Genomic DNA, 11,733 nt, shown 5'->3' with positions numbered 1-11,733 from the left:
TTAAAAAAATACAATAAAATATAAAATATAAAATATAAAATTAACATTAAATTCATGATAAAATTTATATTTCAAAAATATAATAAATTATCTATTATAAAAATAATTTAAATAAATACATAAAAATAAAATATTAAATCATTTATATTAATTTTTAAGAAGAAAAAATAAATTAATTAACTTATCCTCACAATAATTTTTTCGATCAAAAACATAAAAAAAGAAACTCATAAATATACATACATAAATATAAATACGAATGTCATCTCTTTTTAAGATTTTAAAAAACTACTTATTAATAAAAAAAAAATCAATGAAAGCCTTTAAAATGTAATAATCAATTTGATGGTTAGATATTTAATACTAAATAAATATTTCCTTTAGGAAATAAAATAAATATTTTATAATAAAAATTCCACATTAAATTTTACATTGAAAGAAATTGAGGTCTCTTTCGACCGATGTAGCGGGCCTTACAGTGGCCAATATTTTATTTTTTACTCTATTCGGTATTAATTTGGGTCCTGAGAAGTCCGTTTCCGTGGGCTGTATTGATTTAATCCATGTATAAAAAAAGGTTTTTATTATTTAATTTTTGAATAAAAATTATAAATAAATATTTTAGCATAATATAAAATTGCTTTTTATTTGTACAAAAACTATTCCACTTTCTATTACTATTCATATAAATAATCATGATGCAGACGGAATATGATTATTTATATGTAAACTAAAAAACATTGATTTCCCGCTAGAAATAATAGATTAAATTCTTAATGCTCCGCTTCTCAAACATCCATTATATCTAATGATAAAGGGTCGGGTCGAGTACGGATAGTGTTTATCCACAACTCGATTTGTTGGATAAAATTTTATTCGCTATCTGTCCCGCTACCTGCTGGATACTCCCCTTAAAAAATTTGCGGATTTTTTTCAACTCGTAGGTATTCGTTGGATACCCATTTTCAACCCGTGAATATTTAAAAAAAAATATTTTATAATGAGAATTAAATGAAAAAATCCAAATTAAATTGCAAAAAAAATGCAAATAATATTTAAAACATATAGCAAGTAAAATCAATAGATAAGTAAATGAAAGTTAAAACTTAGATTCAAATTAATACAAATTAAATCAAATTAGTACAAATTAAAACTTAAATTCAAATAATTGTTCTAAAAATAACACTACAAGATTTATGTTTGTTCTTCTACATCTTCATTTTGACCACTTAATTCCTGAAACAAATAAATACAAATAAAATCATCAATCAATGACAAAGTGACACTATTAATAAAATTAGATTAAAATATTATAAAGAAAACTACTAACATTATCATCAATTATCTCCCCTAGTATTGTATTAAGCTTCATATTATTCACTTTCAATTTTGAAGAACCTGAAAAAGAAAAATAATTCATTTGTCATAGTCAATCATTTGAATAAATATAAATATGTAATTTGAATTGTTCATTTAATTATCTTGTATGTTACTCCATAGCCAATCTTGAACACACATCAATGCCTCTAAAGTGTCTAGGTCAAATCTACTCCGATGTGGAGTAAGAAATCGACCACCAGTGCTAAAAAAAGACTCAAAAGCAACTATTGAGATAGGAATGGCTAGAAAATCTCTTGCAATCACTTGTAAGATTGGATATTTTAATCCATTAGTCTTCCACCAAATTAAAATGTCAAATTTTTCATCTGAATCCGGTAGTGTCGATTCCTCCAAGTAATAATCAAGTTCTAACTTATAATTTGATGGTTCATTTTTCTTTGCAATCTAATGTTTTGCAAAATCTCTCCTCCAAGCATCTTTTCTTCCATCAACAATTTGGCCTACATTTATGTTTGGATTTTGACATGGAGAAACTGACTTCTTACCTTTCATGTACATTTCATACTCTCTTACCAAGTCCTTGAAAAGAATCTTCACCTTTTCAATTTCACAATCAGATTCATTGCCATATATTTGAGGGAAAAAATAATCCAACAAATCAATTTTGTACCTGGGATCTAAGACAATACCTATAGAAAGGTCAAATCAATGTCATAAAAAAACAAAAGAACTCTAGAATACTGTGAAACGTTTGCTTTAATAGTTCTTTGTATGGGAAAATAAAAGGGAGTCACGAGACATTTTTAATACACAATGTGTTTAGATTTGCTGAGATATTTTCAAAAGATAAAATAGAGAAGAAGATAGAAGTTTTGATGTAGCAGAGAAAGAGAGGAAATGTAAAATTGTATGTTCTATGTGTATTAAAATGTGAAAATATACAAGTGGCTTTATATGCACAGTGAATGGAAACAGATGTAGAGCTGTTATTAAGACAGTTGTCCACTTAATGTTGTGTTGATGGAAACAGATGAAACACAGTGGCTGGGAAGATGAAAGTTGCAAATCCACTGAGTAGTAGACTTGTGTGGGAAACATGTTTGAGTAAGTTTAAATCCTTAGGGAAGATTGCGGTGAGGCTTATTTTTCAGCATGCAACTTCATGTGGGTTTAAGAGTAATTGGTCTTTTATGAGGAAATTTTCAACTAATAAACAGTTAAGAGCTGCCTTGGAGAGGGCTCAGAAAATGATATACATTGCAACTCATGCCAAGCTTGAAATGAGAGACTTTTCCAGTGAGGAAGAGAAGGATGCAGAGCTGTTTGCCATGTCTGGTAGTGAGGATGACATGCTGGTTGAAGTTTATGCTCATGCTCCTTTAGTTTAATGTGCTTCTTTTCAACTCTGATAGAATTGTGTAATTTTAGGATTTATCAGATTCTTTCCACAACTCTTCTATTATTCCCTCACATCTAGTTGAAAATTTTTCATGACTTTGGGGTTGAAACAAAAGGAATATTAGAAGGGACCAAAAAAACCATGTTGTTAGTGACCGTGTTATGATCACTTTGATTCTAATGAATCATCAATCTTGCTCTTTTATCAGCATAACAGTAATCCAGGAAAGGAGCAAGACGAATGTCATGTCCCAAAAATTTTACGAGATTTTCTGTAATGAGAATGATTATTGAATCCTAGTTCTAATATCAATCTTCGAGATATCAGTTCAAAGCATTTACTTTTCGAGGCTTCTAGCTAAGTTCAAAGACATTTACTTTTCTCTAAATGATAAATCTAGATTATGAACTGCAAGAGGACGTACCTGAGGTTAAGTAATCAGCAACAACAAAATCAAACAAAAATCATAAAAATCTCCTCTTGTGCTTCCTTGGATGCTAGGAGGTCAGCATCAAACAAAACATCAATTTTTTTCTCTATGAAACCCCAAACTGATTCTCTGCTTCTTCTAGCTTTACAACTGCAACATGAAATGGCATTACGAACCCGCCCAAACACAAAGTAACCTAAACTCCCAAATAAACCAAAACACAGAAATCGATCTCATCCCCAAACCCAAAACCCTACCGAAAAGAGGTAACAGAAGAGATTTAGAAGTACATTACACTGTGCATCCCTGGTCGAGAGAAAGATTTTGAATATCTTCTTTGGAGCTCCAAAGAGGCACGGTTCACGCATGGAGCTGCAAAGAGAAGAGGCACGACACGACACACACGTGGATGGAGTATGAGGAAAGAAATAGAACACATTCATAAAACCTAATTTAAACTAAGGATAAAGATGTAATTTCAACTTTTAAGCGAGTAACGGATACCCGCAAGTACGGATAATGCAATACCCGAACCCAACCCGATAACAAGAGGTATTAAAAAACTCGCTACCCGCGAATACCTATTACCCGAGGGTATCAACTATTCACAACGGGTTTAATCCGCAGATACCTGCAGGCACGAGTTTTTTTGCCATCCGTAATTATACTTAATTAAACTGATATAGAAAACAAACTTATTTTGATAAAGAGTTATTTCTTAATAAAAAAATATAAATAACGTGTAAATTAGTAATACAAATATATGTCAAGTGTTGCTTATTGCGATTCAAAATTTAATAAAAATAAATAAAATTATAATTACCTAAAATGATATTCTTATCTAAAATGTATGATTTATATTAAAAAACATATAAATACATTTTTTATATTTTTTCTAATTAATGTGGCAATTAATTTCACCAAATATTTCTTATAAAACAAAGTATGGCTTATTTAATTTTGTAGAAGTAGTTAAAAGAAGATTGAAAATATTATTATTAATATATATTTATTAAATTAATTATAAAATTATCCTTGAAAACTCAATAAAAAAATATTATAAGTAACTGTCAATTTTTATGGATACTAAAAATGATATTTAATTAGTAAACAAATTTTTAAGATAAATTGTAATTTTGTTTAAGAAAAATACATTTAATCGTTTTTTTTCTTTTACTAATTAACTTTGATTTCTATTTTTTTTTTCATGACTTCTCATATACTTATTCTTTATTTTCTTTTTTGACATTGTTTTAGTAGTTCAATTTGACAAGTTAGTAAATACTTATTAGTTTATCTTCATCTTTTATGCATTGTAGATCTCTTTCATTATTTATATTTACGATAGTGTGCCATGATAAAAGGTTAAAGAAAAAAAATTAAAAGATTAAATATATTTCTAGTCTCTTGAAATTAATTAAAATTCTTATTATTTAAATTTTGGTATATTTTGATGCTCAAACTTAAAAAATAATGGATATACTTTCCTTAACTCAACGGCATTCATTTTATATGTGTTAAACTCATTTTAGAAAGACGTTTTTTTTCACAATTTTAATATGTTTTAGTTCAGATATCAATTTGAAATACGAATTCAAAAAATTAATGTTATTAAGCTAAAATGATTATATCTGTTACTTTTAAGTTTGGATATAAAATTTATCAAAATTTAAAAAAAAAATTTAATTTTACATGTAAGTTCATAAACTAAAAAGATAATTAACCCAAATTTAAAACTTGTTACTGCTATCATTTACTTTATCTGTGAACCTTAAACCGATCCTGATTTTATGTTTGTTTATCAAATTATAGTTGCCTCTGTTCATTCAGTAAAATTGACGCAAAATTTACTAACTTACACAAGATAAAATGTTGTGTTATATTGATGAAATCCAAAACCAATCAAAAGTATCAATCTTAAATGCTTAATCTAGGATGTCTGGTTAGTGGTCTCAAAAGAGGAACCTTTCCTCCAAGCGTTAAAGCCATAACCTTTGGGAACTTCGTACTCAGCACCATTCTTTTATGTCATCAAGCATACTGTATGAACCCCTAGATCTCGTAGTATCTGCCATAGATATGTATCATTCAATTAGTTTTAAGATAAAGTCTGATATGGTATAGTAGAGCCTACAACCTATTTTTAATCTTTAAGATAAAATCTAACAGGTTTTAATAGGTTGCTGATCTCAAATTTTACTTTACCGATTTATCTGGTTTCTTGAATCTTGCATATTTGGAATAGATCATCACTTCTATTCTTTCAAACACTGATTCAAGCTGTAGAATGACTTAAATCTCCTAAGAAGTTGATTAATAAAACATGCTAATGTAAAATAAAGGCATAATACCCAATTTTGTCCCCACTTTGGTTCGGAAATCTCAAGTTAGTCCCTTTATAGAAAAGTGAGTTGAATGGATCCTTACTTGTAATTAATTGACTCTAATGAGTCTCTTCCGTTAAATAGAAGGAAACGGAGTTAGTGGACTGATGATGTGGCAATTGTCTTTGGTGAGGTGTCAATGTTTGCGTGCTTACGTGGTGTGAGGTGGAATTTTTTGCCTCTGAAAGTTCTTCAGGAAAGAGTCAGCCTTTCCTTACGAGAGTCTTGGCCAATTCCAGATCCTGCAAAATCCAATAGGAGGGTGAATTGCTGTATGTCAGTGTACTGTGCTTAGACCTATTGGGGTGGCGGAATCGGTAAGATAGTGAATCCTCTGCAATGGCCACAGCTTCGCAAAAGGCGACGCCACCACTACCGCCGCCGCCGTCCTCTTCTTGCTGTCCCGCCGCCGACTCCGCCGCCATTCCCCGTGCCGCCGCCCCGCCGCAGGAGTGGAACGCCGCCACCGACGTCCCTCTCATTCGTCCCGTCGATTCCTCCACCAATGCCTCTGCTGCCAAGGGTACCTAACATAACATCTTTTCGCTTCTCTTTCTCCTTTTTACCTCAAGTTTAACATTTAATCAAGTTTAAAAGAAAAGTATGATTACCCAGAAACACTAACTCCTTCCTTTGAAAAAAAAAACAAGAAAGAAAAGAAAATGTAAGTATTTCAGCACCTGAACAAACAAATTTCCTAGTGGGAAAAGTTAAACATTGTTTTTTTATGCAGCAGACAAAACAATTCAAAACTTCAAGGGCAGAGACATTCTCACAATATTTTAACAGTTGTTAAGCGATGTTATCATTTAAATGAGATCAATATGGCAATGATTCATTACAAGGTCCATGTCTTCAATACCCCTTTTCTTCATAGCCTCAATAAATGGGGGAAAACTTTTGACTACAGCCTCACATTCTGCATATTCCTCAGCATCCTGAATATAGAGAGAATTTTAAGGAATTGAGGTTTGTAGAATATTAAAACTACAGCAGCTTGAAAATGTTGGACATATGCGCAGAGATAAATCACTTCACAGCTTTTCAAAACTTTACACTTCTAATTATCTTGAATAACAAAACTTGGACATCCAATTTCAGATTTAAACTTTACCAATACACTAAATCAATCACTGCTATTTCCCACTGATGGCAACGGGGCGACATGCAGTTTTGACCATTTAATTTGTAGTTTGTTGGATTGAAAAAACCAATACGTGAAAGATATAAGTAGAGCAAGCATAGATTGAAAAATCTTTAGATTAAATTCTTTTTGTGATCAATACAGACAACCCAAAAAAATAGTGACAAATATGTAGAAACACTAAACAAATTATTTTGGTTAAATTTAATTTTTTAATCAGGTTTGTTATTCACTATTCATAAAGGAAACTGTCATAGTCTCATTCATAAGTAAAAGCAAGCCAACTAACTATAGAGAAAGCTATCAACACATTCAGTGACCGGTTCCAAAAATGTCTGCCAAAATCTAAACCATCATTAAGGGGTAAAATTATTTAAAAACAATAAAGTACCACACGATGGTTAGAAAAGGAATCAGAAGTCATAAGGTAAAGACCAACATACCATTGGAGGCTGAACATCAGGAACAATATGTGATGAAATTACTTTTCCTCGGTGATGACCACCTCGAGTTACAGCATGTACTTATCGGGCTCCAGTAAAACTACTTCAATGAAGCGCATACTATCTTTAAGCTGTAAGATATAATAGAATCGGAAAGGAGATGAAACATCATAAGTAATCACTACTTGAACTCATTTAATTGTTTCCAGCACCATCCAACTTTCACTTAAACAAAGAATAAAAATACAAATACAAAAAAAAAATCATACTGTAGCTGACAACCTCAGGAGTAGCTCCAGCGGCCCTCACAGTTGCCACGGCCACTGATATTTCAGCAGAAGTTAAAGGGTCCAAAGGGTGGCTGGACTGGGGCCTTGGCATTGCAGTGACTCCTATGCAATATTACAACAAAAATAGTAACATAGTTTAGCTAACATTAAAAAAATGCGAAAGCAATCAGAACCTACATTCAAGAACTTTCAAAAAAATGTTAAGAGTGCTTGTTAGATTTCCTTCTGACTTGTTAGTTCTAAACACTGTTTTCTAAACAAGTTGCCACCACTCAGCAATCAATACCTCATCCAAAATATAAGTTCGGAAAAACTAAAATCCCAAAAACCGAGATGAGAAGCATTCATGTTCTCTCGTTCTCACTTGAGTTTCGTGTTCCCAACTCGAGAGTGGTTATCATTCCCATGATTAAAAGCATACGACGATAAATACACGCAAGCACACAATCGCGGCGGCACGGGGAATGGCGGCGGAGTCGGCGGCGGGACAGCAAGAAGAGGACGGCGGCGGCGGTAGTGGTGGCGTCGCCTTTTGCGAAGCTGTGGCCATTGCAGAGGATTCGCTATCTCACCGATTCCGCCACCCCAATAGGTCTCAGCACAGTACACTGACATACAGCAATTCACCCTCCTATTGGATTTTGCAGGATCTGGAATTGGCCAAGACTCTCGTAAGGAAAGGCTGACTCTTTCCTGAAGAACTTTCAGAGGCAAAAAATTCCACCTAACACCACGTAAGCACGCAAACATTGACACCTCACCAAAGACAATTGCCACATCATCAGTCCACTAACTCCGTTTCCTTCTATTTAACGGAAGGGACTCATTAGAGTCAATTAATTACAAGTAAGGATCCATTCAACTCACTTTTCTATAAAGGGACTAACTTGAGATTTCCGAACCAAAGTGGGGACAAAATTGGGTATTATGCCTAAAATAAAACATGGTAAACAGAAAACCAGAACAATACCTGTGCTCCAATACGGTGCTCAGTAGAATCAACAGGTACATGCAATTCCTCGTACTTGTCATCTTCAGAGTGACAATCATGTAAAATGTGGTCTAAGCCAAGACCTTCATGTCCTCGAAGATACAGCAAGACACCCCTACCTGCTGCTTCTATTTGCTTCAATGCAACCACTAACTGGTTTCCACATTGACACCTTGTGGCCCCAAAAATGTCACCAATCACACATTCTGAATGTACTCTAACAAGTACCTCCTTCCCATCACCTATCTCACCCTGTTCATATCAACCGTGTTATTACTGTCACCAACACAGTAGCAATTCAAGATGCTGTTCAGAATACAAATATTGGTGAGTTGCTTACTTTGACCATCGCTATATGCTCAATCCCATCGAGACATGACCGATAGCAGTAAGCTTTGAAAGGTCCCCACAGGGTGGATACCAGTGCAGCTGAAGCACACTCTACCAACTTCTCCCTCTTCATTCTGTATCTGATATTTCAAACCATGCATATATTAGAAATCGCCATCAAATTTTATATGATTCTGTAACTGGTGATTTCTTAGAAATTACCTTATTAAATCAGCAATGGAAATGATTTTCAGGTTTTCTTGCTTTGCCATTTGTCGAAGCTTTGGTAACCTGGCCATTGAACCATCATCATCTACTATCTCACATAAAACTGCAGCAGGTTCCACGCCAGCCAACACAGCAAGATCAACTGAAGCTTCCGTGTGCCCAGGTCTCTTAAGAACCCCTCCTTCCCTGTACTTCAGAGGAAATATATGACCTGGCCGATTGAAATCATCAGGCCTCGAATTTCTTGATGCAAGTTTCAGGATTGTTGTTGCTCTATCTTCAGCAGACACTCCTGTTCTAGTGCCTTGCTTTGCATCCTATAATACGATGCAGTTCTTTTGGTATCAGAACAAATCAAGTCAATGTTATATTTAAAAATAAGAGAGAAAAATGTGCTTAAATATCATTATTCTAGTTTTTTCTTCCAAGAGCATTATCAATCAAGAATCAAGAATGAAAAACCTATTTACCACTGTCACTGTGAATGCGGTGCAGAGTTTTTCTTCATTATTCTTCTGCGTCACCATCAATGGGAGTTGCAACCTCTCCAAGTCTTGTTCTTTCATGCTCACACACACTATCCCAGTTCCATGCTTCACAATAAATGCAAGTGCTTTTGGTGTTACCATTGATGCTGCCATTATTAGATCACCCTCGTTTTCTCTGTCTTCATCATCTACAACAATAACTAACTACAAATTTGTTCCAAATGAGTGAAATTTTTTAACATGGTGCTCTTGGTTAGAGAATTGATCAACAAATCTACAGACTAATTATCAACCTTTCCTTGACGAATATCTTCAATGGCCTCTGGGATAGAAGAAAACCCTTGTGATGGACAATCAAGTTCATGTTCATTTCTATCAGCAAAGAAACCATCGATTGTAGGATTTATCTCATCAGAGACAGTTTCCAAAGCAAATGTATCAAGTTGTGGGCTAATTCTGGTAGGTTCTTCTACTAATTTGTCAAGTAAGTCATATTGTCTCGGACTAGTGCAATTAGGATGAGATACCAGATCTCCTTCACCAGATATTATAGCCCTCACTTTGTCAACCTTGAAACTGAACTTCACTTTTCTAATTGGATAATCCAACATGAAATCAGATTTACATCGGAGTGGAGGCACGCCATTTACAATGCACTGCCTTCTAAACAGAAGAAGCAACCATCCAATTACACAAGTGGAAGTATCAGAACCAAGTAACAACAATTCTCAAAGGACATTAGAATGAATAAACTTGCAATAAGTAAAAAAGCTGCATATGCATATTGGTGCTTGGCTGAGCTAGAGTTGTTTTCTACATAGAAACCTGCTAGTGATGCCAACCTCTAGCCTGGGAATTTGTGCAGTGTGATGAATTATTGCACTCTATTGCATTGGAAAAATCGCCACCTTATCTACATATCTTGCTTAAGGACAGGGTCACCTTAAACATGACCCCTGGGATTAACGTATTCAAATAATGATAAGTACATTTAAAACACTATTAGAAGTGCATGCAATTATATGTCCTAGGATACGATAATAGCACTTAAAGAAAAGAAATAGAACTCATAGCTTGATTAATTTTACATGCAAATATTGACATCATCACTCATGATTCAACAAAATGCAAGGAATCGCCATTTATTTACTTCACATTGATCTCACTCTTGCTCTCAAATTATAGGGTAGATTCAACAGCATAGATTAATGTAGGATTTGTAGTTCATTTGATTAGCTTTTATATATCAATCCCAATGTTTCCCATGAATACGCATGATAAAACCATAAAGGGTACGTTCTTGCATGTGGCATGCAAAAGGGTATGCAAAAGGAAAGAAAGAGAATATACAACAAGAAGAAGATTAATTAAAGGGCAGACTCACTTGGAACAGGTGTGAAGGAACATGGAAGAGCAATGAAAATTGACGAAAGCCATATAGTGTGTGATAGATAGGACAGGGACAAAGATACCTCAGATAAGAAAAACGAACAAGACCATAGATTCAGCTACAACAAACGGTTCCACGATTGGTTTGTTTATATGTAAGTATATGGGTAACTCCGCTGTGACACTTAATTGTCCCTTCGCACCACTTACAAATCCAATTGCATCGTTTGTTTATAGCTATTATTACGCACTTTCCAGAATAAATTTTTGCGTGACCTTTTGGTGAGCAGAAATGTCAAAATGTACAAAATTTGCTTTGTTTCAGAAAGTAGAACATAATTTTTAGGGACAGGGCCGTTTGAATTTTTCTTTCCCAATAATCGTGGTTGACGTCTTATTCCATGAAAATCAAGCATTATTACTTGTTTGGATCAAATTATAGGATATTTAATAAAATTTCATGCCAGAACTTATCTGGAATAGTCAACTAATTAAGAAAAGATAAATTTTAGCTTTTCTCATTTTTATGGTTTACATATGTAAAAGTGTTTATTTATTATAAATTTTAATTATACAAAAATCATTTTTTGTCACATATAACGTTCTAACTATAAAACACTATAAAACCATTATAATTTCAACGGTTAATCAACAAAAGAAAATTATAGTTATCCTTTAAAATGTATTTTTCAGTAATATTATTTAAGGAGTGGAAGGAGGGAAAATACTGTTTAAGATAATGTTTTTGTATGTCAGTTGATCAATCTCAATTTAAGGATTGGTTATCCAATGCTTCCAGGTTGTTTCCTTATCACTGAATATCTTGTAAAGGTGTTCGATACTAGAGTTAGTTCGGTCTAAAAGTTAATGTAATAA

The 11,733-nt window shown here is 33.4% G+C and overlaps 1 protein-coding gene across 3 annotated transcripts; it reads right to left on the bottom strand.

Moving 5' to 3' along the window:
- Nucleotides 1-5,031: 5,031 nt before the first annotated feature.
- LOC124848684 (bifunctional riboflavin biosynthesis protein RIBA 1, chloroplastic-like) lies at nt 5,032-10,905 on the bottom strand. Of its 3 annotated transcripts, XM_088094741.1 has the most exons (7): nt 10,853-10,905; nt 9,762-10,131; nt 9,451-9,672; nt 8,975-9,297; nt 8,763-8,892; nt 8,402-8,674; nt 5,032-5,238 (listed from the first exon to the last, which is right to left on the bottom strand). In XM_088094741.1, the coding sequence occupies exons 1-7, from the start codon at nt 10,903-10,905 to the stop codon at nt 5,194-5,196; spliced, it is 1,416 nt and encodes a 471-aa protein (XP_087950867.1). In that variant the 3' UTR covers nt 5,032-5,193. The 3 variants fall into 3 exon arrangements, 1 of the variants encoding a protein (XP_087950867.1); XR_015780905.1 differs by lacking the exons at nt 8,402-8,674; nt 8,763-8,892; nt 8,975-9,297; ... (1 more) ...; nt 9,762-10,131; nt 10,853-10,905 and adding exons at nt 5,598-6,492; nt 7,142-7,272; nt 7,424-7,533; nt 7,718-8,348; XR_015780906.1 differs by lacking the exons at nt 8,402-8,674; nt 8,763-8,892; nt 8,975-9,297; ... (1 more) ...; nt 9,762-10,131; nt 10,853-10,905 and adding exons at nt 5,598-6,492; nt 7,142-7,272; nt 7,424-7,533; nt 7,796-8,348.
- Nucleotides 10,906-11,733: the final 828 nt, after the last annotated feature.

This window comes from Vigna umbellata, chromosome 7 (assembly GCF_029865625.1).
Source record: "Vigna umbellata cultivar VRB3 chromosome 7, Vumbellata_1.0, whole genome shotgun sequence".
NCBI classification, from domain to species: domain Eukaryota; kingdom Viridiplantae; phylum Streptophyta; class Magnoliopsida; order Fabales; family Fabaceae; genus Vigna; species Vigna umbellata.
This window is presented reverse-complemented; position numbering and strand designations above follow the sequence as displayed.